The following is a 27263-nucleotide window of genomic DNA, read 5'->3' on the forward strand; positions in this document are numbered from 1 at the left end:
TTCCTCCAGCCCTGCCTAGTTTCTTATGTTTGTTCCTAATAATAGTTGAAAGGTATACTAATTGTTACTATTAATTTCTATTGTTAACATAATTGTATTAAGAAGCAAGTAAGAGACACATCTCTTGGACAGGTCTATGAGGACATTTCCTAGAAGGATTAACCGAGGAAGGAAGGCCTCCTCAAGAGTGGTCAGTGCTTCTGGTGGCAGCCTAAAGATGTTCTAAGGAGAAAAATAAAATTGCTTTTTTTGTTTTTTTCCTGGGTGCCCTTGCTCTTTGCATGCATCTACCCTGTTGCTGCTTCCTATACTGAGTAGAGCCCCAATTCTTTTGTCTTCCAATGTGCACTCAAGGTCAGTGGCTTTCCATGAATATTCCAGGCCTTTAGCACCAGAATAGAATACTGAAGCATCCTGCCTTGTGAACTGAGCAGCTACCAGATTCTCAGTCATTGTTGATTTCCCAGACTATAGTATATAACCCAATCTGATAAGTTGCTTTGTAATATATATTTGTTAGTTCTGCTCCTCTAGAGAATCTTGACTAAAACACTAACCTTAACTTTCATGTAGTAAACTGAAGTGCTGAGATAATTAGAATACCCCAAAGTACATGAAAAATATGTTAGCTAGTCTAAATAGATAATTAATAGACTTACAGTAGAAGAAAGTAGACCAAGTGCATGAGATAAGTTTAACAAAGAGATATGGTCATGTAGTGAACTGTCATCCAACAGGTGACACATAAATGACTCACAAGCAAATGCAAAGATTATTCAAATTTTAAGTAATGAGTAAGAGGGGAGATAATCATGGTAGGAGCAAAAAGGAAGTATGGAACTAAAAAACTTCTAGTTGATGTTAGAGTTCATCAACTGATAATTATAAAAATGCAAACCTTCGTAGAAGCAATGTGAAGAATGGAAGATAAGAATTTTGCTTTAGAATGAGATGTTTTGAAATATTCTGCTTGCTATAATAAGACAAAGGTGAGGGTATGATTGATAAAAGGAAGGAAAACAGTAAGAGCAAAGATCTAAAGTCCTCATGACAAGAGCAAATATTCAGAGAACCATCTAAATAAGAAACATGGGTGCTTGTATGCAATGTTTTTGTTCTTCCAGTTAATGTGTCAAAATCCTAATCTTCAAGATGATGGTATTAGGATAATTGACCTTTAGGAGGTTAGGAGTTCATGAGAGTTGTACCCTCATGATAGAACTACTGGTCTTTCAGAGGCATGAGAAAGCTTATTACCTCTCTCAGCTCTTTACCATGTGAGGACATTCTAAGAACAACCACAAACCAAGAAGATCCCCTACCTCGGCCCTGATCCAACCTTGACATACCCAACCTTCAGGGTTATGAGAAAAAAAAAAGTATGACAGGCTACCACTCTATGGAATTTTTGTTATAGTGATCAACCTGACAGATTTCAAGAGTACTAATCAAAACTACTAATGCAAGTGACCAACTGAATACTTTTTCAGGAGAGTCATAAATGGGAGAAGCTAAGCATCATTGCTTTCATTGGTATGAATCAAATGATGAATATTTTAAATTGACACATGAAAATATAGCATGAATGAAAATATAAAAACATTTATTTTTTATCTGTATAGACACTCTGACTTATACACATCAATATAGAATTTAAAACTGAGAAGAGAGCATAAATAAGGTAAAAGCCAGAGGATGGGAAGGAGGCTATGAAATGTTGGATATGACATTGCCATTATATTCATGAATTCACAGCAGCTATGATATTCAACACAAGTCTTAGCCTGTTAATACTTCATCATCAATAAGGGAAGAACACGAGTCTCCAGAATTGCCAGAGTAGCTAGTGGTTGCCAAGAGAGGGAGTCAGATTTCTCAGTGGTATAACCACTGGGAAGTTGCCCATTCTACAGTAACTAGCTTTATATCCATCAAGCAAGCAATCATAATTTAACTTAAAGGGTAAAAAGGACATGAAAGTACAATGGGGATTAATGAGGAAAGGAAAGGGTTTTAGTGGGAGAGGGGAGAAATAGAGGGTAATTTTGATCAAAATATGAAAAGGTCAAAATGGAAAAAAATAATTTTTAAAGTAAATTATTTAGGTAACACAGAGGACACTCAAAATTAATTATAGCAGAAAAATCATAGGCTGTTGAAAGATCAACACTAAGGAAACATAGAAGAAAGGGTAGAAAGAATGTAAAAGCCACAAGGTGGAAAGGTATACTCTGAGGCTTTTTCTGGGCCATAAGGACTAACTGGTGCATTTATGAGGTCACAGTGATTACCATTTAAATATAAAATAATATACATTTGTACAAAATTTACATATGTGTCCTCAGTGAAATGAGGGCTGGAGAAAAGGGACATAAGAGTATACCCAGATGAGAATATAACCAATTTGCAATATGTTCATATGTTATAGTTCTCAACATTTTTAAGTATATTATTTAAAGTGGATATGGAGGAGGGCTGAGGATATATGCTTTTGTTTTCTCATGTGGGTTTCAAATCACAGGCAAAGAAGAAATTAGTGGTGTGCAGCTGCTGGCAAAGGAAGGGGAACAGGGCTGGCAAGATCCTGCTCACTGCTCACCTTTTGTATGGTTATTGGTGAGCTAAGGAAATCCTAGAGGATCAAAAGAAAAAGATAAGATAGCAAATGTTGTAAACATGGTTTTCAACAGTTTTGGAAAAGTGCAAAGTAGAATAAGGGACAGTTATGCATCTATTGTTTTTTATCATCCGTCCCTCAGATGAAATACATACTATTATGAGAAAATGAATTACAGGGCTGGAGAGATGGCTCAGTTGGTAAAATGCTTGTTGTGCAAACATGCAGACATGAGATCCATCCTCAAAACCCACATAAAATGTCAAATGTGGTGGGCTAGCAAGTCAAGCCAAATGGGTGAGCTCTAGGCTTAGTGAGAGATCCTGTGTCAAAATCTAAGGTAGAGGGCAACTAAGGAAGGCACTAAACATCAATCTCTGGCCTTCACATGCACAAACATGCACAAGCACCTACACATACATATGAACATGCATATACATGTGCACACATACCACACATGCAAAATAAAATAAACTATTTTGAAAAAAATGTGTAAACCAAAATAAAAAAAGGTAAATTAACTGGTTACTGGTAGCACTGTTATTAACCATAACTAATATAAGCAAACTGTTCTCACATGGATCTATTCAATGAGTGTAAGAATCAAAGAAGAGCTTCTTTTATAAGGGTCACTGTCATTTAAACAAGCCACTTTGGCAGGATAAGTTGGTATTATATCTTAGTCAAGACAGCAAAAATCAACAAAATCATTCCTATATTTTTATTCATACTCTAAGGTCTACTAAAAATAAATTTAACTCAGTTATATCAACTCCTCTCCAACATCTCAAGGTTTATGGCGGGCAATAGGAGTTTTACCGCTGTGCTCTTTGGATCATGGCTGTAGAAGCTGTACACATCTAGTTAAAACATCTTCAGACACTAACAGAAAAGCCAAGAAATGCATGTGGTAATAGCCTTCAAGCTTTCCAAAGAGATTTTCTGTACTGTGGTGGCTCTGGTCACTTAGGAGTAGGTGTTAATCTCTCTTGGAGAAATGATACTGCCTGGTGTCCTGATTCTGTAGCAGCATCACTCACAATGCAGGTTTGCCTTCTATAAGGTGGAAACGTCTGCATGTGTTTCTCCCCTCAGGTTCCTGAAGAGAAGCATCTCATTGCAAAGGCTAGACTTAGGTTAAAGTGCTTGTTAGATACAATAGAATGAAGACTTTCTTGTAAACGCAACTGTTTTCTGGTCTGAAAAGAGCTGTCTACTCTCTTGCCAGTGAAAATGTCTTTTTATTCATTTCTTATGCTAATGAGTTTTACCTTTTCTGCAGGGGTTTACCTGCCTTTTAGTAATGTGCATGTTGTCTACTTCATGCATCATCACATTCAGCACTTCCATAAATTTCCTATCAGTGCTAAAATTGTCATCACTATCTAATATCACCTTGTGTGTCTTCCTCTTCCAACTGCAAAGGTTATTTTCTGTATGTTGCAGTTACTGACCCCACACAGGATCTGATACCATTTGTAGTATCTAAACGCTGCCCACACAACATCTACTTTACTAATCCATATGCTTTATGAAATTTCATCATATATATTTATTAAAATGCCAAATCTTAACTAAGTGTAATATTTAGTAATATTAAGTAAACCATCACCTGTTATTTTATGCCATTGAAGCCAAAGGACAAATCCATAGGGATATCTGACTAATTTCTTTAGCCATTCACAAATTAAAAGCACAGCTTTTAAAACCAGGAAAGCATATGGATTCAGTTTTTATTTAGTAAACACAGCATGGCCACCTTGTGTTCTCTGATGATTTATACTTTCTGAATAGGCAGTACTCTTGGTAAAGGTTTGTGTATTTCACTTTAGTACATGTATTTCCCTCAACATGCACTGAAAATTCTGTACGTATTATCTTTTGGTCCTCCTGTGGTTTTCAGCTCCTTACGAATGCTATGCTGACAGGCATCTGATTGAGTTATGAAGACCTGCCATTTTTCATGATGTTTCTCTCAAGATGCACACATGATACTCCATCTCCTTGATCACTCATCCAACCCAACAACATTTTGCCAGATGAGGATAGTCTAGCAATGCTTTATACAGTAAATGCTTAAATGTAGTTACTTTTTAAATATGGTTTACAAAAGTGCAAGGTATTTTCACAATGAAGGCTGCAAGTGCCTTATCAGATAATTTGGAAGGCTCTGCACTGTGTGCTTTTACTATTTATCATTGTTATTATTTATGGGACATTTCTTTTGAAAAAAGGAATCAACAGTGAAACAATGCCAAACAATACCCTAGAAATGTCCAAGCAAGCTCTCACTTCTGGCTCCATTGTGCCCTTGCTACTTCTCATTTTCTGATATGATCCATTCTATTTCTCATACAGTGGTAACATTTTCATCTGCACAACTATGGGCACACCAAGGAACAGACCCAGACAAGGGAAAACCTGCAGGAACTCTATGCCTCTCAGTGCAGTGTAGTGGGAGATAAAAACACATTATTTTAGTGAATTCTTTCCATAGAGATAAGCCTTTTTCTCTCTACCTTAAACTTCTTAGAGAACTTTCTTCTTCTTTTCTGTTTCTAACCTTCTATCCTGCACCAATGGAATATCCAAGATGGCTTTTGCATGAAAAGAACTGAAGCCATATGTATTGCAGAGAATTTCTTCAGAGAAAAGGATACTTTTTGTTGCTGATCATTTTCCTGGGGGATTCACTGGAGCATTATCTTCTCTAGTTCAGTTAATTTTATTAGCTTCAGGAATTTAATTATATAAATTGACTAAAGTTAATGTGGGTTGCTCATATTTAACAGAATTGTGGCAGATACACAAAACTAAAACTTTGTTTTAACTCTCAACCCCATGAAGAAACCATGAAATCTTTATATTAGCAATGCCTTTGTATCTATATATCTATGTGTATTTGTTATGCAAATCACCCATCCATGTGACTGTTCTGTGGTTATAAAATGTAGCAAAGTTGAAGATGATTCACTGTTGTCTCACATATGTAAATTTTGAGCAAATGTATATTATTTAATATTTAAATATTATATTATATTTAAATAGGAAAGTTTTGGTAATCTGATTTATTTTTAGCACAAAATATGTTTAAGCTAACATTGAGAACACTGGTGCATTCAGGCACTTTTATTATAAATTGTTATTTAAAGTCATTAAGAGATACAAGAGAGGGCTGGAGAGATGGTGTAGCAGTTAAGCGCTTGCCTGTGAAGTCTGAGGACCCCGGTTTGAGGCTCAATTCCCCAGGACCCACGTTAGCCAGATGCACAAGGGAGCGCACGCATCTGGAGTTCGTTTGCAGTGGCTAGAAGCCCTGGCGCACCCATTATTCTCGCTCTCTCTCTCTGCCTCTTTCTCTCTCTGTCTATAGCCCTCAAATAAATAAATAAAATAAACAAAAATATATTTAAAACAGAAAAAGGAGCCACACTAATCAAGAAGTAGATTTGGAAATCACTGACCCTTGAAGATTTAAAAAAAAAAAAAGAGAGATACAAGTGAAAAATGAGGCTATTATGAACATATAAGTCATTCCTGTAAAATAGCCCTTTCATGTGTGATGATAATTTATTTAGTATATGTTAGTCTCAATTTTAATGTCTAAAAAAGGAAAAGTTGCTTTGGCATCATGTAGATTGCTGCTGTGGTAGTTCAAAGCTGAAAACTTAGAGAAGGGACTTCAACCATGATAAATTTTCTTGTCACAACAACAAAGTGTGCTGCATGTCAGGAGGGGTTAACCTCTAAATCTAAGCCACAGTTGTTTATATTTTTAGAGTAAACCAAATGTTTCACATGTTTTTTTATAAAACATTGAAAGTTTAGGCAAAAGAAATAAAAACAATCCAAGTTGAAATCCTTCACAGTAAAATAAACTTCTATATCTGTATACTATTAAAAATCTTTTAGGGGCTGGAGAGATGGCTCAGGGTTCAGTGGCTTATCTACAAAGCCTAAGGTCCTGAGATTGATTCCCCAGTACCCATGTAATGCCAGATGTAAAGGTAGAACAAACATCTGGAGTTCATTTCCAGCGGAGTGCCCATTCTCTTGTTTTCTATCCTTTTTCTCTCTCTCTCAAATAATTTCATCATAATCCCCTAATTTAAATTATGATCTGAGTCAAGTCAAATAAAGTGTTTAACCCCATTGACTCATGAATGTTAAGATGGATACTGAGACAGAAACAACATATATAAGTTAACAAAAACAGGTCACAGTTGCAAAGTACTTATCATGATTACCCTTTCAGCCAAAATTCATAATGGTAGGCACTCTTTCTTGAAGTAAAGGATAAATACTAGCTAGATCTTTTCTCCTTCATATCCAATGTTTGCCAAATATAATCTCTACTCTACATGGTTCTTGTTTACTCCTGACTTCTGATATATTTACGGAACACTGACCCCAAGTCAGCTACTGGGGTTCAGACTGAACAATAAAGAACACTTAACCACAGCCCTCTGGAAACCATGAACAAGAGGAATGAGAGACAAGGACTTCCTAGCTATGTTTTAATCTCAAAGCAGTTATCTTGGAGCATTTCAGAACTACTTGCTCATCAAACACTTAGCCACCAGCAGTGGGCAGCATCTGCCTGGTCTTTACTGTCTGTGCTATCAGCAGGTTATTTCCCTTTAACAGAGCTTCTGTGGCTTTCCTCACACAGCTACAGTTTCTTCCAGGGAAGCGTAAAGAGGAAATAGCCCTTCACTTGGTGCTGCAAGTGGAATTATTCATATGTTGGAGTTGCTCACAAAAGGAACACACATTGGACTGGCTTAGGCAGAAGAGCAATTTCATTTGCCAATGTTGCCAGGAAGGGCAGGATGTTGAGGATAGGTGAGCTTGATGCTAGCTGGGTTTGTTCTGCTTACATTTCTGCTTGTTTGTGAGCATCAGCTTCTTTCCCTCCTCCTTTTCCCTCCAGGCCTGACTGTGACTGTGGCTTTTTTTCTGTCCACATGCTTAAAGCATCATAAAAATAAAGGAGAACTTCATTCTTTTGGCTTGAAAATTCTTATGGAGAGACTCTATATCAAAAAAGTTCCTCCTAAACTGGGCGTGGTGGCGCACGCCTTTAATCCCAGCACTCGGGAGGCAGAGGTAGGAGGATCGCCATGAGTTTGAGGCCACCCTGAGACTACATAGTGAATTCCAGGTCAGCCTGAGCTGGAGTGAAACCCTATCTCGAAAAACCAAAAAAAAAAAAAAAAAAAAAAAAAGTTCCTCCTAGCACATGTTGGTGACACACCATTCAAAGGTGGAGTTGGGCCTCCAAACATAACCTTTAGGAATCTCTGAGGGTACACTTGAGGAAGTTATATATCTATATACTAAACTCTACTTAATTATTTCATTCTTATTATGTGCAATCCTTTACCATTTTTGAAACTATATCTTTGCTTCCATGTCAATATTTCCCTCTGTTGTTAAATTTTCTTTCAGTATTGGATGTGTGTATCTCTACACGCACATTCATGTGTGTGAGTGAAAGTGTATGTGTGCCACAGACCTGTGTGAAGATGACAGGACAACTTCAGATGTCAATCCTTCCATTTTATTTTAGGCCAGGTCTCTCATTGTTTACTGCTGAGGTTGAGATGTGAGCTGGCTCAAGAGATTACAGGAGATTTTTCTGTCTCATCTTACTGTAGGCATTCTTGACTACAGATGCTCATTACAGTGTCTGGCTCTATGTAGGTTATGGGGATCTGAACTCAGGCTTGAACAATATTCACTTTATATTGAACCATCTCCCATCCCTAATTTTGTGATGGGGTGTGTGTGTGGTATGTGTGCATCATTATATTTTTGTTAATATGTGTGTGGGCCTGCAAGAAGGTCCACATATAGTAAGGTGAGTATGGGGTGGGGGCCAGAGGTCAAAGTGGATTGCCTTCTTCACTAACTCTCCACTTTATTTTACTGAGGTAGAATCTCTCTCTTGAACCCAGAGCTCATCAGTTCATCTAGTCTACCAAACCAGTTTTTCCTGGGAAGGAAATCCCTTGTCTAGGTCTCCTGAGCATTGGGGTTACAGGTGTATGACAGGATGTCTGCTTGTCATTCCATATGTTCTGAATTCAGGTCCTCATTCTTGCATAGCAAATGCTTTATTCATGAGCTATCTTGTCAGTCCTCTAATTTTTTTTGATATTACCACTGAAGAAAACATGAAACCATATCCTACTTGAGGGCCCAAATTAGTCTAAACAAAAATCTCTGTGTGCATTTGTCTGCTTATGGCAAGAAAGATCTAGGAGTTTAAGATTGAAATAACCCTAGAGCTCCAAATATAGACCCTGGTTCTAGTTAACCTAGTCTCTATAGGATTTGAAAAGAGTCAAAAATACAGAAGTCAACTCTAGGCAACTTGTGTTTTCAAACACACATGATAATGTGTAGGCATCACTTTCTTTTTGTCCATTATCTAATACACACATTATAAATTCACTACTGGTACATATTATAAATATGCTGATCTTTATTTTAAATATATTCTTTCAACTTTGAGGTTGAAGTACAAGAACAACAACAACAAAAATTGGGGCTGGAGAGATGGCTTAGCGGTTAAGCATTTGCCTGTGAAGCCTAAGGACCCCAGTTCAAGGCTTGATTCCCCAGAACCCACGTTAGCCAGATGCACAAGGGGGCGCACGCGTCTGGAGTTCGTTTGCAGTGGCTGGAAGCCCTGGCGCGCCCATTCTCTCTCTCTCTTTCCTCCTCCTCCTCCTCTCTGTCTGTCACTCTCAAATAAATACAAATAAAAAAAAAATTTTTAACAACAACAAAATTCCCCTTATCCTAGCACAGACTTGGACTCACACATGTTTACAAATGCTTTTTACTGAAAATATTCAATGATGCAATTCTCATATACACTTTCAGTAACGTACTGATGATACCTTTTGGCCATTACTTGTCCCAAATTACTCCTGACACAGAATGCCCTCCGTGTCTGGATGCCCACACCACAGGTAGCTTGTCCATTCCAGCCAATAGTTGCATTAAGGGCAGTTATGAGTGTATTTTCAGCACAGGGACCCCAAGGTGTTGTCTCCCAGTAGAGCTGCATACAGGAATGGTCATTGCATAAACGGTATTCTTGGAGTGCCTGAACAGGAGGACATGGTTTTCCACCTGACAAAAAAAAAAAAAAAAAAAAAAAAAGAAAAAGAATGAATGAATATCAATCTTTTTGTTTTTGTTTCTATGACCTAAAGGCCTGAGTTACTAAATTCCAAGATCAGGGATTTCTTTCCTGAGCCATAACTTGAAGACTCACTGATGTACTCCCCTCTCCTAATTAATAGGCAGCAGTCCAGATTAAATAGATTATAAAATTAATTGACTCCTCTGTCCACCTGTGCGGCATGTATCTCTGAGTTGAACTTCTAAGAAATATGCTTTTTTTAATATCATTATGTCTGCATATATTAAACTGCTAGATATAATGGCCGAAGATTTTGGAGTGATATTATGATAAACACATACATACTATGTGAAATAAAATATATGAAATAAAATATAAAATATGAAATAAAATTATACTTTTCTATCTTTTTAAAATGCTCACCCACCATCAAGCTATACATTTTACCACCATTTGATAAATACTGAAGTATCTGTTAAAGTTTGGTGGGAGAGAAGAAGATACATTATTAAACTTTGAAACAGCATCTGATAGTATTCTGGTCCACTGTAGGGACACCACACAGATGTGCATCCTTGTACTCATGGGTAGATCAGATAATTAAAATTCATAATTGTCTAATGTACATTTAAAACTATTTTTTATTTGTCTATTTATTTTAGAGAGAAAGAGAGTGTGAGAGAATGAGGAAGATGGGGAGAGAGAGAGAATATGCATGCCAGGACCTCCAGCCATTCCAAACAAACTCCAGATACATGGGCCACATTGTGCATCTGGCTTACATGGGTCCTGGGGAATCTAACCTAGGTCCTTATGCTTTATAGGCAAGTGCCTTAACCACTAAGCCATCTCTCCAGCCCTATTGTACATTTTTATATCAATGTAAAATGTAGTATTTAACTGAAATATTAATTTTTCCCTAGTTTTCTACACTATATTTTATGGATTAAAATGAATGTCCAAGATTTATAACCTTGATTTTGTTATTCTTGTTATTTTTATTCCCATCAAGACTTTGTGGGGTTTTTTTTTTTTTTTTTGTCCTTTTCTATAAATATGAGCAAGGGGTAGAGGAAGCAGCTGCACTGTAAGATCATGAAAATCTTCCTCTGTCATAACCCTGGCATCATACCTCCAGTTCACAGAGCAGAAATCTTATTTGAGAAGTTCCTTACAGCCAGAGATCTCACCAAATGGGCTCTAATGGGGCCAAAGGCAGAGCAAGCCAAGGGTGGACAGGAAAAAGATAACACATGTATAGAGGGATAGAGACTGTTACTAGAACTTACAGCACTTTTAAAATTTGTCCTTATGTCACTATTCACATTCCTACAGCACTTTTTCCTTTCCTCAAAGCCATTTTCAAAGTTTTCAGGCTCCCTTCTACCCCAGCACACTGGCATTCCAGGGCAGGGAACCGGGAAACATAGATGAGATAGCTTACCAATGTTATCAGCAGCTCTTAGTTGAGTTGTCAGGCCTCCTGATTCCTAATAAGAACTCTTTATTATTATTATTTTTAAAATATTTATTTATTTTCACACAGTGAGAGACAGAAAGAAGAGAGACAGAGATAATGTGTGTGCTAAGCCTCTAGCTACTGCAAATGAATTCTAGATGTCTGCTTATGCATGCCACTCCGTGCATTTGGATTTATGTGGGTACTCTGAATTGAACTCAGGTAGTTAGGCTTTGCAGGCAAGAGACTCAACTGCTAAGCCATCTCTCTAGCCATAGAACTCTTTTCTTAACCATAAATTTCAATTTGTGGGCTGGAGAGATAGCTTAGTGGTTAAGCATTTGCCTGTGAAGCCTAAGGACCCCAGTTCGAGGCTTGACTCCCCAGTACCAATATAAGCCAGATATACACGGTCTCACATGCATCTGGAGTTTGCAGTGGTTGGAGGTCCTGGCACTGCCATTCTCTCTCTCTCTATCTATGTCTGCCTCTTTCTCTCTCTGTCTGTCACTCTCAAATAATTAAATAAAAATTTAAAAAAAAATTAAAAATTCAATTTATGTTCCCTACTGTACAAGATATATCAAACTGGATGTGAATCAACCAAACTGTGTTCTTTGTTTTCTCTAAGAAATGTAATTAAAAATTCTCTGATTGGTTTGGGCAAATGTAAGTATGGATCATTACAGAAGCTCATGTGATTAGGTGAACCAGTGCTCATAAATTACGGGCTTAATTAAAAAGAATGTGTGGCTGGAAATGAAATTGTTAGTGTGCATTTGTAGAACAGAAATATCACCAATGTGTTGCTTCATCACAATTATCTACTGGACAAGTAAGAGTAATATGGAGGTATTGACTATGGAATTGAAACATTGTCTTACTCACCTTCTCCACCCAGAGCCAGGATGGATCTTGATCTGCTCTGTTTTCCTTCAGAGTTTTTGTTTGAACAGGACTGGGAACAAGGTGACCACACTGTCCACTCGCTGACAGCACAATCCATTCGACAGGGAAGTTCACAAGCTACCCGCTCTGGAGGAGGAGGCATGGGGCAGAGGCTCCCTGACACAGCTTCTCCTGTAATCAACCAGTTCAAGATAACTGCTAATCAATGCAAAACGAAGGACAGTCAAGAAACCCTCAGGTTCATTTCCCCCACATCTTTTTCATTTTACCAGAAGATTTACTTGTTTCCGAACCAGTAAAGTTCAAATATAAGGATGTCTCCAGCTATCCACAGTGTTTATGTCAAGAAAAACTGCCAAGAGATAATGTGGTCCTTTGAAAGGTAGGTAATGCAAAATTTCCATCTATCATCCTGGACAGGGACAGTTTGGTTTTTCTAGAACATATAGCCATGGATGGCTGGAGACAACCATGAATGATGTGTAATGACTGTGACAGACTGTGTCTGTTGCTTGCACTAGCTCAGGTGCCATCTCTATGGGTCTGATGCACTAGCCATCTACCATTATCCTGTGGTGGAAGAGTGCAGACTGCTTCCGGGTCCCAGTATTCTCATGCAAGAGTTTGGGCTGCGTTAGTGCTTGGTGCCTCAGTGACCCTCCTAGTCCAAACACAGAGAGCTTTGGCACATTACCACTTGAGAGATCGTGCAACATTGGGGCCCCAGCCAGGCAGTAGATCAGGGGGATTTGGCAAGTGAGAGCCAAATCCCAGATTGCTTGGCACCTGCCTCAGGCTGCCTCAGATTCCCATTGTTCTTGAGCCCAGGCTGATCTGCACACCTAAGTGCCCATATACTGTGATGGGCAGACAACAGCGCAAAAGAAATAACATGAAAAATCAAATGCAAGAAAATCCAGTTAGATCACCCAGTCCTAGAGTGAACATCTCTAATCAAAACATAGAAGAGTCATCAGGATTAAAACACCAAAATGAAGCTATGAGCAATGCAACCTTAATCAAGCTAATGGTAGAACTTGCAGAAAAGCAACAAAGGACCGATAAACATGTGGATGCTGCCATCACTAGAATAGAACGAATAGATAAGAAAATGGAAGGATTTCAAAGAGAGTTAATAGATTCAAGGGAGAGCAAAAAAAAGAAGAAGACCCCAAAAATCAGCTGGCCATGCTAAATGAAGACATAAAGAAATGCAAGGATGAATTCCAGGAAGCATCAAGAAAATCAGAAAATGATGTGAAAAGGGAGCTTGACAGAGGGATGGAAATTATACATAGAAAAGTAGTAGAAAGTGCAAACCTAATTGAAAAGTCCAAAACTCTCCAGAAGCTCTCAAGAATAGAGTCAGCCATGTGGAGGATAGAAATTCCGTTTGAGAGTTCAAAAATCTCAGTAAGTTCAAAGGTTTCTGTGAACAGAACATGAGGGAATTGCGGGATACACTTAAACATCCTAATATTAGGATCATTGGAATACCAGAAGGAGAAGAAATTCAGACCAAGGGCATGGAGAAATTGTTTAACAAAATACTCAAAGAAAATTTCACCAATCTCTTAAAAGAAAGGCCCATCAAGATTCAAGAAGCCAACATAATGCCAAACAGACTGAAGCAAAGGAGAAACTCTCCAAGACATATTGTCATTAAGACTCTAAACATTGACACCAGAGAGAAAATCCTAAAAGCAGCTAGGGAAAAACAACATACCACTTTCAAAGGTAACCCCATCAGAATTACTTCAGACTTCTCAATGGAAACCCTGAAAGCTAGAAGGGCCTGGAAAGAAACACTGCAAAGTCTAAGAACCTATGGATTCCAACTCAAACTACTCTAACCAGCAAAAGTATCCCTCATAATTAAAGGTGAAAGAAAAACTTTCCATGCCAAAACTCAGCTTTATAATTATATGAATACAAAACCAAACTCACAGAGCGTATTTCAGGAAATTCTCCACAGAGAAGAAACAAATAATCAATCTCAAATTCCTACAAGAAGCAGATCACAATAAACAAACTCAGAGTGGAATCAAATCTTAGTCATTACCCTAAATATTAATGGCCTTAATTCACCCATCAAGAGACACAAGCTAACAGGATAGATCAAAAAATTAGACCCATCAATCTGTTGTCTTTAAGAAACTCACCTCACTACTAAAGACAGACACCTCCTCAGGGTAAAAGGGCGGAAAACAATATTCCAAGCAAATGGGAATAAGAAACAAGCAGGCATAGCTATATTAATATTGGATAAAATAAACTTCAAACCAAAAATAATGAAAAAAGACAAAGGCCACTTCCTACTTATCAAGGGAATGATCCATCAAGAGGATGTTACAATCATAAATCTTTATGCACCAAACACAGAGGCACCACAGTTCATAAGAAAACAAACAAAACCTACTTCACAATAAAACAGAAATAACCACCAACACCATCATAGCTGGGGACTTCAATATACCATTAAGAGTAATAGACAAATCATCCAAGCAGAAACTCTACATGGAAGTAAGAGACATCAATAAAAGCATAGATGATTTAGACCTAACGGACATCTACAGAACATTCCATCCAATTCCACAGACTACACATACTTCTCAGCAGCCCATGGAAAATTCTCTAAAATAGACCATATACTGGGTCACAAAGACTGCCTCCACATATTTAGGAAGATTGACATAACTCCCTGCATGATATCAGATCACAATACTATATTGCTAGAAATCAACAACAAAAGACCCACCAAGAATCCCAATGGCACCTGGAAACTGAACAGCACACTTTTAAACAATAAATGGATAGTGGATGAAATTGAAAAATTTCTAGAATTGAATGACAATGAGAACACATCATACCAAAACTTATGGGACACAATGAAGGCAGTCCTCAGGGGAAAATTCATAGCATACAATGCCTTCATAAAAAAGACAGAGAGATCCCTAATCAATAACCTAACCATCCACCTAAAGACCCTGGAAAAGCAAGAAATATCCAACCCAAAAAACTCCAGAAGGAAAGAAAAAATTAAAATCAGAACACAAATTAATGAATTGGAAACCAAGGAAACAATTGAGACAATTGACAAAACAAAGAGCTGGTTCTTTGAAAAAATAAACAAGATTGACAAACCCCTGGCAAAATTGATCAACCAAAACAAAGAGAAGCTTCAAATTAACAAAATTCAAAATGAAAAAAGGAGAGATCACAACAGACATAAGTGAAATTGGGAGAATCATCGGGACTTATTTCAAAAAACTACTACACAAAACTGGATAATGTGGAGGAGATGGATAAATTCCTGGATGCATACCATCTATCAAAGCTAAACTCAGAGCAGATTAATATACTCACTGAACCCATCACACTCATGGAGATTGAAAAAGTAATAAAAAACCTCCCCCAAAAGAAGAGTCCAGGACCAGATGGCTTCTCAGCTGAGTTCTATTAAACCTTCATGGAAGAACTCAAACCAATCTTCCCCAAACTGTGCCACACAATTGGAGACCAGGGAAAGCTCCCGAACTCCTTTTATGAAGCTAGTATCACCCTAATTCCAAATTTAGGCAGAGATAGTACAAGAGAAGAAAACTACCAGCCTATTTCCCTGATGAATTTAGATGCAAATATTCTGAACAAATGCTCACAAACGGAGTCCAACAACACATCAAAAGCATTATCCACCTTGACCAAGTGGGATTCATCCCACTTGGAACACAGGGGTGGTTCAACATATGTAAATCTGTCAATGTAATACACTACATAAACAAGGTTAAAAATAAAAACCACATGATCATATCTATAGATGCAGAAAAGGCCTTTGACAAGATACAACATCACTTCATGATTAAAACATTGGAGAGAATTGGCATGTTTGGTTCATATCTTAACATAATAAAGGCAATATACAAAGGTCCTAAGGCCCAAATAATACTTAATGGAGAGAAGCATTCCCATTAAGATCAGGAACAAGACAGGGTTGTCCACTCTCACCTCTGCTTTTCAATATAGTACTGGAAGTCCTAGCTCAAGCAATAAGACAGGAAAAGGAAATAAAAAGGATAAAATTTGGAAAGGAAGAAGTTAAGTTAGCTCTATTTGCTGATGACATGATTGTATATGTAAGAGACGCGAGAGACTCCATCCCAAAACTGCTGAAGGTAATTAACTCCTATAGCAAAGTAGCAGGATTCAAAATCAATGCACAAAAATCAGTAGCCTTTCTATATGCACATGACAAAGATACAGAGAAAGAAATAAGGGATATGGTCCCATTTTTAATAGCAACAACAACAACAAAAATACCTTGGAATAACATTAACCAAGGAAGTGAAAGAGTATACAACGAAAACATAAAAACCCTCAGAAAAGAAATTGAGGAGGACTTGAGAAGATAAAAAGACCTCCCATGCTCCTGGATAGGCAGAATTAACATTGTAAAGATGGCAATACTACCAAAGTCAATATATAGATTTAATGCAATTCCGATTAAAATCCCTACAGTGTTCTTCACAGAGATAGAAAAAATGATCACAAATTTCATATGGAAAGGCAGAAGGCCTCACATATCCAAACATATCATCAGCAATAGAAATACCTCTGGAGGCATCACCATACCTGATCTAAAGCTATATTACAAAACCATAGTAATAAAAACAGCATGGTACTGGCATAAAAACAGGAGTATAGACCAAGGGAATAGACTTGAGGAACCAGACTTTGGGTCAAGCAACTATAGCTACTTGATATTTGACAAAGGCCCAAAAAATATAGGCTGGAAAAAAGACAGCATCTTCAACAAATGGTGCTGGACATAGTGGATAAACATATGCAGGAAATTGAAATTTGATCCACACATCTCACCATGCACAACACTCAAATCCAAATGGATCAAAGACCTCAATATAAGATCACAAACTGGACTAGTGCTGGAAGATAATTTAGGAAGTACCTTCATGATACAGGAATGGAAAAAGCCAAAACCCCAGTAGCTCAAAATCTTAAACAGTCAGTTAACCAATGGGATCTCATGAAGTTGAAGAGTTTCTTTACAGACAAGCATACAATAAGCAAATCCAATAGATTACCCACAGAATGGGAGAAAATATTTGTGGGTTACCCAACTGACAGAGGCCTAATCTCTAGACTCTACAAAGAACTCAAAAATCTAAACAGTAAGAAGTCAAACGCCCCACTCACAAAATGGGGCAAAGAGCTGAGCAGGCAGTTCACGGAGGAAGAAATACAAATGACAAACACACACTTAAGAAAATGTCCATCATCCCTAATCATCAGGGAAATGCAAATTGAAACAACTATGAGATTCTACCTTACCCCAATAACGATAGCAAACATCAACAAATCAAATGAAAATAAATGCTGGCAAGGATGTGGAGGAGTAGGAACACTCATCCACTGTTGGTGGGAATTTAAGATGGTACAAAGACTTTGGAAAGCAATATGGAGACTCCTGAAAAAGCTGACTACAGAGATACCTATAGACCCAGTTATTCCCTTACTGGGCATCTACCCAAAAGCCTTCAAACTACAGGCCAGAGAGATTTGCTCAACCATGTTTGTAGTGGCTCAATTCGTAACAGCTAAGAGCTAGAATCAACCATCACTAGAAGAATGGATAACTAAGATATGGTTTGTCTGCACTATGAAATTATACACAGCAGAAAGAAAAAATGACACAATGAAATTTGAGGAAAAATGGTTGAACCTGGAACAAATCATTCTCAGTGAACTTACCCAATCACAGAAAAAAAATCACCACTTAAACTCACTCATCTACAGTACCTAACTAGAATCTACCAATGATGCCTTACATACCCAGCAATCATCTCATGGACTAGACAATAGGATGTGTGGGGAGGGAGGAGGGGGCAATGGAGTTGTGAGAAACATAAATCTAGACCCAAACAGCAATGGTACCATAAAATTCTATTCCCTAAAAGGCATACCAAATGGCTGAACCTTCACCAGGCCCTTAGAGGGAACACCTGAGCCACAAGACACTGGAGAGAGTATTATGAAGACTGACCTTAATCTTCTACAGCTTCCCTCCCTCCCCCCTTTCTCTTTCTCTCTCTCTCTCTTCTCTCTAATTCTTGTATATTAGTTATAATTTTCTTCCTTTTCTTAGTGGGCACTGACCTTTAACTCCCAGTACCAGCATGTGGCTATCATCCACAATGAGCTTTTGATCACAGAGAGCTACAAGGTTTCCTAAAAGAAAGATAGATTTCTGTCCAAGTACTTGATGACCCACCAAAGGTTAGTGGTAAGACGCTACTGCTGAAGATACCTTATGTGGTTGACATGTAAAATGGAATGGTATGTCTGGAAGTTGGAAGAGAGTCAGTCCTCAGACAGTCAGTGTGTCTAGTGTCAGAAGGTGTTACATGGACGACTGGGGGAAAATGACCAATATCTGTCCAAGCAACTCATGGTCTAACCTACTTAGCAGCAAATACCCTGCTGTGATGCCCACACAAATGCAACAGTGGCACACAGTCATGGTGGGGAACCAACTGCTCTTGATTTGGCTAACTGATCCCCTCAGTTGTACAAGACTCATAGCTGGAGCTGGGAAACAAGTCAGAACTATATCTAAACATAAGCCCACTTTCCATTATCAAGCTTCCATCAATCATGGGCTACAAGAGGGCCTACACCTATTAAATTCTCTATTAAAAAAAAGTAAGGAGGGGCTGGAGAGATGGCTTAGCAGTTAAGCGCTTGCCTGTGAAGCCTAAGGACCCCGGTTCGAGGCTCGGTTCCCCAGGTCCCACGTTAGCCAGATGCACAAGGGGGCGCACGCGTCTGGAGTTCGTTTGCAGAGGCTGAAAGCCCTGGCGCGCCCACTCTCTCTCTCTTCCTCTATCTGTCTTTCTCTCTGTGTCTGTCGCTCTCAAATAAATAAATAAAAATTAAAAAAAAAAGTAAGGATTATTTCATTTATCCTGGTGCTAACTTACTCTCCGTTGAAGAATCTGCTTCTCTTTTTCAGATAGATGTAGATCCTATGGAGAGAGCCACCCATCATACCTCAAAAGGGCCCTGGCTGAAACTAAGAAAAATTGGCAAAACAAGCAAGAGGGCTGTTTTCCTGATGAACTGGATACCAACACAAGGGGGAAGGAGATCAACCCAGAGATAAATCAACTCCTACGAAATCAGAGAGCCAGAAACCCAGAGGCCCCCAACACCTCATCACTGAAGCAGACCAAAAATGAACCCAACATTGCTCAGGGAAATTTTGTAGAAGAGGGGTGGTAAGAATGTCAGATCCACATTTTGAGTCATGATATCCAGAGTCATTTATCCTACCCATAACTGAGGGCTAACTCCACAATGCATTATGCATATACCTCAACAAGGAGGGGCCAAGGGAAGGGGGTAAGTCACGGATGAGCCTAATAATGGTACCAAACTGACTGTATTTTCTCAATACAAAACTAATTAATATAAAAAGAAAATATTACCCCTAAAAAGTAATAAGAAATAAAATGACATTAGGTGTTAACAGAAGTTGAAGGCCAGTCTAAGATTATTCCTAATTGACTATTCCTCCTTTGACTAACCCAGTTGATTATCAAACCAAATCACTACTGCACTCAAGAACAAAACACAAAGACACATCAAACATCAAGGATAAGTAATTTTCCTATTTACACACAGTTCTAAAAATAGTATTTACAAAAATTAAATCTTATATTCTGTACTACAAAGTTTTTCAGAAACTTTAACATAAGGAAATATAGTGTTTAACAATGAACAGATGTTATGGCTAATGGGGTCATTTCTTATTTTCTTTACATATCTCAAAAGATTGCAATAATTTATGAAAAAATCTTTCAGGTTATTTATTCACTACTATTAAGAATTCCTTGGGGATGATAATTCAATTCTTATTATCATTCCTATTCAAAGACTCCTCATAACAATTGGATACAGAGAACAGTGGTATGATTTCTTATTAGAAATAGCAATAATAAAATGTGGAATGGCAACTGTAAGAGAAAAGTAGTTTTGTCTGTGGCTTTATTGCTTTGGAATTCTCTCCTCATGATCAGTCTGACACCAAAAGTAACTGCCAAGGAGATGGATCATTACTGGGTACCTCTTTGGTACAGGCTGTGTGTTTTGCGTATATTACGTAGGCTTAGCATATGGTCTGCATTCTCAGAAGCTCATAGTAGCTCAGGGGTCTGCCTTATCTCACAAATAAAGAAGCAGAGTGTAAGAAAAGAAACTGGCTCAGAGATACATATCATCTAAACCCTATAACTTCCAGACTTTCATTTTCACATTAACCATACAGTATCATAGTCTAAGGAGATGGATATGCCTTTTCTGAAGAAGTAAATAAAACAGGCAGTCGGCAAAACTGCCTAAAGCAGAAGACAGCACATCGTATCTGCATTCATGTTTCTAAATGAGGCCAGGCTCATTGCCCTTGAGGAACAAATAAAACTTTTCGAGCATATTATGAGAAGTAATAAGTATTGTAGCAGATAATCAAGCTGAAAGATCAGTTCTAATCATTCTCTTCTTAGTCTCAATCTGTTTTCATGTAGTGTTCATACTGTGCATAACCTCCAGCCCCCCTCCACATATACATACACACATAAAATTAGCTAATGGGAAGAATACTCTGACATACCATAACCATAACGCCAGACAAAAGGCTCAATCTGCATATAATCAAAACTTCATTCCCACACTTGGGAATACCATCAGCACTAAAACAATGGGTGACAAAAGCAACATGAAAGAAGAGATTTTTATGTAAGTTTAATGATGAAAGTAAAGAGGAAGTTCAGAATTACTGGGTTAAAAGTAGCAAAGCTGGCTTCATAATAAAATAATTTAAGAGTATACCAAGCATGCAGACAGCAGAAATACCCCAGGACCCAAGTGGTATACAGTGATTTCCACCTTAGTTCATCAATAGTCATCCATAGTGGGAATAGCTCTCAAAATACCATCTTTATTGGTATGTTTAACAAAGCCATGTCTTTAACAATTATAAAATTATCAGAGCCCAGTGTGGTGTCACACACCTTTAATCCCAGCACTCCAGAGGCAGAGGTAAGAGGATCATCATGAGTTTGAGGCCACCCTGAGACTACATAGTAAATTCCAGGTCAGCTTCAGCTAGAACGAGACTCTACCTTGAAAAACTAATAATATATATATATATATTATATATATATACATATATATATCAGCAATTATTTGATAATACAAACTATGTGCAATGAATACGATGGGATCAAATATAAGAGATTACTATTATTTACCATTTTTCTAGATAATATAATTAAATGTATAGGTGTGCTATGCACACATACAATGAAAAGCACAAGTACAAAAGCAAAAAGCAAGTTGTAAATGAATGATTTTTGACAGGATGCATTGTCATGATTCATGAGAGAGAAGAATCTGTTGGGGAATGTCAGGAGATGCTTTTAAATGGGACAAAGATAGACTGAGATTATTGACAATGAAGAGTGTATTAGGCAAGGAAAGGGTCAATAAGGGATAATAAAAGTATCTAGAAGACTTATGGTGTAGGAAAAGGGAAATCCCATGTTGGATGGAAGAAGTATTTGACATTAAATTATTAAGGACAAAAATAGGGACAAGTTTTGATTTACATGCTATAGTAGACAGCTTTAGGTTCACTGAGATGACCTTCCATACCAGGCACAGTTATGGAGGAAGGGCTATTTATTGAAGCTTACAGATCCAGAAAACATTCCATATTGGCAGAAGAAGCTGGCCCTGCACTCAGCAACATTCTGACAATTTGTCTATACAGGAGAATTCATGTGAAAACCCCATAGAATTCCATCAGCAATGTGTCCAAGCAAGTTACAGGTTAAGTATTGGTGTTGGACCACCAACACCTATTCTCTTCAGGTAACCACTTAACTTCTCCATATCTCCATATCTCATTGTAATAAGTAAATAATAGCATTCACCTTTCAGGGAGAGTGTAAGGATGAGGAACATATACACAAAGGCATCTAACAGCTTCTCAATGTATGAAAACCTTAAACAATGTTCTTTGTAAAATAGCCAACACACACACACACACACACAGGAGCCTTTTCATTTGATATATCTTTGGATTTACATCATAACCGGGGGACCCACTGGCTTTCTGATTCACACTGAGTATGAATAATTACCAGCCTTTTCACAGATTGGTTCATTTAAAAAACAAAGAGTATTTATAATTATCTAGGTCATGTTATTGATATATCATACTAATCCTAATCCTTTAATAGTTAAAACAAAACATCTAAGTCTATAAACTTCATCTGTGTTGTTGAAACTATATTCTCATTGTACATAGAACACTCAGCAAGAGAGGTATCTAGAGATACCTCTTTTAGTTTGCTTAGATGAATCATGACTGACTTCAGGAAGTTATGAAAAATATACAAATACATTGTCCAGAATCTAAGCCATCAAATGTGATATTATTCATTATCTCTGATAGTCTAATGTCCTAATAATAGAGGTATATTAGGGAGAATTTGAATTTATCTTTCAAGGATTCCATAAAATCACCCCAGCCTTCACTAAACTTCCTGGGATTAATGCCTGAGACAGTTGTCCCTCTTGGAGTAGATTTCTTTAATCTAGTCATGGCATGGTATCACTGTGATCACATCATTTACTATTTAGAAAATCATTTCAATACAGGGAAATTTATATTTATATAAAACAAACATGTAATTCCCTCTAGAACATTCACAATTGTGTACAATCACTAGTTACACACTATTTCCATCACTACAAAGTTAAGCCCTGTACCCAGTAAGTTTCCTGGTACTAATTCTCTTCAGCCTTTGAAAACCACTAACTTTTTTGTATAGTCTGTCCTTAGGGATTTGTCGAATTCATATATTTCACATGCAGTGAATCATAAATCTGTGACCTTTTGTGTCTAGATTCTGTTATTACTATAGTATTATGCAGAACCATCCATACTGCAGCTTGTTTCATTATTTCACTGCATTTTATGATCAGTATTTGGTTACATGTGTATATCAGACTTTGTTTATCTGTTCAGTATTGATGATTATTTGCATCATTTCAATATTTTTTCTATTATGAAGATATATGTCTATATAATTGATAGATGCACCACATTCACAAATAGTGTTGCATGTATGCTCTTAAATATGAAACTATATTAACTTTCTAAATTTGAGATTTTATTATTTATTTATATATTTATTGACAATGACTCTATTCCTAACTGTCCAAAAACTTGGTATGTAGCCAGGAATTAACTTCTAATCCTACTACCTCTACTTCCCAGGTGCTGAGATCACAGGTATATACAACTATGCTAAGTTTATGAAGTGCTTGGGGTTAAACCAAGAGTTTTGTAAATGCTAAGTTACTTCTCCATTAACAGAGGTATATCCTTAGCCAATCCCCATATAGTTGAATAATTTAATCAACACTTTAAGGTTGTAATGATGAGTAGAATTTCAGTCATTTAACTCAATCAGTTTGTTTGCTTGCAATTCTGAGGACTGTGCCACAGAAAACCAGAAGACTAGGAACTGCCTCTAATACACACTGCTGTTCTAATGTTTGCCATTTTGGAGCTATTAGAAATCAAAAGTACCTCCACCATAAACTCTTTAACATCTTAACATACTCAGTGATAGTTTTTGTTTCTATTTTATTGTTCTATCACTGAGCTACACCATTGATTCACTGTCTATAAAATATCATTATGACATGGGCTTTGCTAAGTTGTTCAGACTGGCCCCTAACATGTAATCTTCCTGATTTAGCCTCCTGAGTGGATGGGATGACAGGTATACCTCACCACACCTGGCTTCACTGTTGACTATGAATGCTTATTTTCCCAGTTCAAATGTGCATGCTATTTAAACTATAGACAGTTCATGGCAGGCTCTCTGTGGTACTAGTAAAGATAATATTTTGAAAATTTTCTAGTAATAATCTATGGCTTCTGAGTGTTCCATTGTCCAAAAAGGCATTGTTCCATATGACTTATTTATGGGATACTTTCCAGTGAGGTGTTGGCCAGGGAGGTTCCTGATGCTCCTAAAACATTAGACGCCATTACTGAGGCCTTGGTTTCCCAACAGAAATAGATGGTAAGACCCTATTGCTGAAGATGCCACATACTTGGGCTGCAAGATCACTGAGAAATCCTGCTTGAGCTGAGCTGAAAACCTCCTCCTGAAAACCTATAGACCAGCTGACAGAAAGGTGAAAAAAGCCACACTGCGTGCATTTCAATGGGAAAGAATGAAATCACTAGTGCAAATACTTAACAGTGGACACTGCAAGCCTTATATTTAGCCAGCTAGGTCAAGTGAGCCAACAGGTGCAATAGTGGCATGTCTATTGTGGGGGAAACCAACTGCCCTCTAATTTGACTGGAGGCCCACTCCATAGGAGATAATACATCCCTGGTACTAAAAACCTACAACAGGTGTAGTCATGAGCCCTAAGAGTGTAACATCTGCTAGTTTCTGGCTAAATGTATATATTATGCTCACCAAGCTACCCAGTAAGCACTTCTCTTAATGTTCATACACATATATTAATGCTACTCTCACTTTTGTTTAGAAAAACTTCTCTTTTCAGATGGCAGTGACCTTTGGATGACTCAGAAGGCACTATGGTGCTTAGAAGAAGTGACAGAGGAGTACTCAACACTGAAATACCTCTATCACACCTTCCAAGGCTCAGGGTCCACTGTAAAACAGGTGGCAGAAAGAATGTAAGAGCCAAAGGAAGGGTAGGACTCCTTACAACATGCCCCTCCAGACACAAAATGGCCTGGATATCCATGACCTCATAGTGCCTGACACTACTTACACAAGAGGATCATAATAGGAGGAAAAGATCATGACATCAAAATAAAAGATTAACTGATTGAGAAGGGGAGGGGATATGGTGGAGAGTGGAGTTTCAAAGGGGAAAGTGTGGGGGGGAATTACCGTGGAATATCATTTACAATTACAGAACTTGTCAATAAAAATTGCTTGTTTTTTTCTAGGTTCCTTATATGTGTGCTTTTCCTTTTTTTTCAGCATGGAGGATTCTATCAAATATTTTCTGTAGAGCTGGTTTTGTCTTCAAATACTCCTTTAACCTGCTTTTGTCATGGAATGTCCTTATTTCTCTGTCTATTTGAATGGATAGCTTTGCAGGATAAAGTAACCTTGGTTGACAGTTGTTATCTTTCAGAACTTGGAATATATCACCTCAAGCCCTTCTGGCTTTTAAAGTTTGTGTTGAATAATCTGCTGTTATCCTGATGGGCTTACTTTTGTAGGTAACTTGATTTTTCTGTCTAACTGCTTTCAATATTTTTTTCTTTGGTGTGTGTGTTTGGAAGTTTGATTATAATATGGTGAGGAGAGGTTCTTTCCAGGTTTTGTCTGGCTGGGGTTCTAAAGGCTTCCTGTACCTGTATTGGCACCTCTTTCCCAATTTGGGGGAAATTTTCTTCTATGATTTTGTTGAAGATACCTACTATGCCTTTTGAGTGAAATTCTTCTCCTTCTACTATATGCCCTGAATTCTAATATTTGATCTTTTCATAGTGTCCCAAATATCTTGAAATTCCCACTCATACTTTTCTATAAGTTTGTCTTTCTCTTTGTTGGCCTGTGTTAGATCTGCCACCTGGTCTTCTAGCTTAGATATTCTGTCCTCTCCTTCATCCATTCTACTGGTGAGATTTTGTACAAAGTTTTTTATTTCATTAACTGTGTTCTTCATTGCTAGTAATTCTGACTGGTTTTTCTTTATTATTTCTATTTCCTCATTTATTTCTTGTATTGCCTTCTTTATTTCAAGAAATTGGTGTCCTGCATTTTCTTTGGTTCCTTTGATTTCCTCTTTGAGTTCCTCTTTGACTCCTTTGATTTGTTCTCTGACTTCTTTGAACATATTTACAATCATTCTTTTGAAATCTTTCTCAGGCATTTCCTCTAACTCGTTCTCACTGGAGGTCATTTCTGATGCACTAATACTTTTAGGTGTATTTATATCGTCTTGCCTTTTAGTGTTCTTTGTGTTATAATGTATATATTTTTGCATCTTGGATTAAGTTAATGCTTGGATTTTCTAGCTAGCTGGGTATTCTTAGCTGTATCAATTGATTTGATGTTATATATTTTCAGGGTAGGAGCTTAAAGTGTTAGGTGTGGCTCTTAAGACTCTCAGAGTATCTACAAAGGTGCTCCTAGGGGTTGAATTTCCCTGCTATGGAAATATTCAAGTAGGCTGAGTGGAATAAAATATAAGTAGATTCTAAAATTTAACTAAACACTGTACCCATTCAATCAAAAACAGCCCCAAGTATGTATGCAAGAGTAGTTATTTTTTTAAATTTATTTATTTATTTATTTGAGAGCGACAGACAGAGAGAAAGACAGATAAAGGAAGAGAGAGAGAATGGGTGTGCCAGGGCTTCCAGCCTCTGCAAACGAACTCCAAACGCGTGCGCCCCCTTGTGCATCTGGCTAACGTGGGACCTGGGGAACCGAGCCTCGAACCGGGGTCCTTAGGCTTCACAGGCAAGCGCTTAACCGCTAAGACATCTCTCCAGCCCAAGAGTAGTTATTATAACGACCAGATCCTCTATCAACAAAGAGGTTAAGGTTTCTGGTCTGTTGAGGGATCCAAGTCAGCTTGCGACCAAGTGAGACCCTTCCCTGGTGCAATCCCAGTTACCTTGGATGATTTTGGTCTCAGTCAAGTTGCTGCCTGGGTCATTGGGCTGCTGTTCTGATTTTTGGAGCTGGGCACTGGCTTTTCCTGCAGGGCAAACCAAGCCTGGCAAGTGTTGCCCTGCAGATCTGCACCCTGCTGCTGGAAATGCTGCTGCTAAAGCTGCTGATGCTGGGTCCATAGCCACTACTGCTGGGCCCACGCTGTTGCTGCCTCTGCTGCTGCTGCTGTAGCTGCCACTGCTGGAGCCACTGCTGCTGCTGAAGCTGCTGCTGCCGGGTCCACTGCCGCTGCTTCTGCTGAAGCCACTGCTGCGGGATCTGCCTCTGCTGCCCCTACTGGATCTGCTG

The 27263-nt window shown here is 38.0% G+C and overlaps 1 protein-coding gene across 6 annotated transcripts in view; it reads right to left on the reverse strand.

Moving 5' to 3' along the window:
• Thsd7b (thrombospondin type 1 domain containing 7B) overlaps positions 1-27263 on the reverse strand; it is a 797324-nt gene that overhangs the window by 443207 nt on the left and 326854 nt on the right. For 4 of the 6 annotated variants that reach the window (XM_045150956.1, XM_045150957.1, XM_045150953.1 and 1 more), the window contains 2 exons: positions 12124-12339; positions 9529-9763 (listed from right to left, as the gene is read on the reverse strand). In XM_045150956.1, the coding sequence (XP_045006891.1) occupies positions 9529-9763; positions 12124-12339 (451 nt within the window). The remainder of the gene's footprint in view (positions 1-9528; positions 9764-12123; positions 12340-27263) is intronic. The other 2 variants (XM_045150955.1, XM_045150954.1) reach the window with 1 other exon arrangement.

This window comes from Jaculus jaculus, chromosome 5, assembly GCF_020740685.1.
Source record: "Jaculus jaculus isolate mJacJac1 chromosome 5, mJacJac1.mat.Y.cur, whole genome shotgun sequence".
Classification (NCBI taxonomy): Eukaryota; Metazoa; Chordata; class Mammalia; order Rodentia; family Dipodidae; genus Jaculus; species Jaculus jaculus.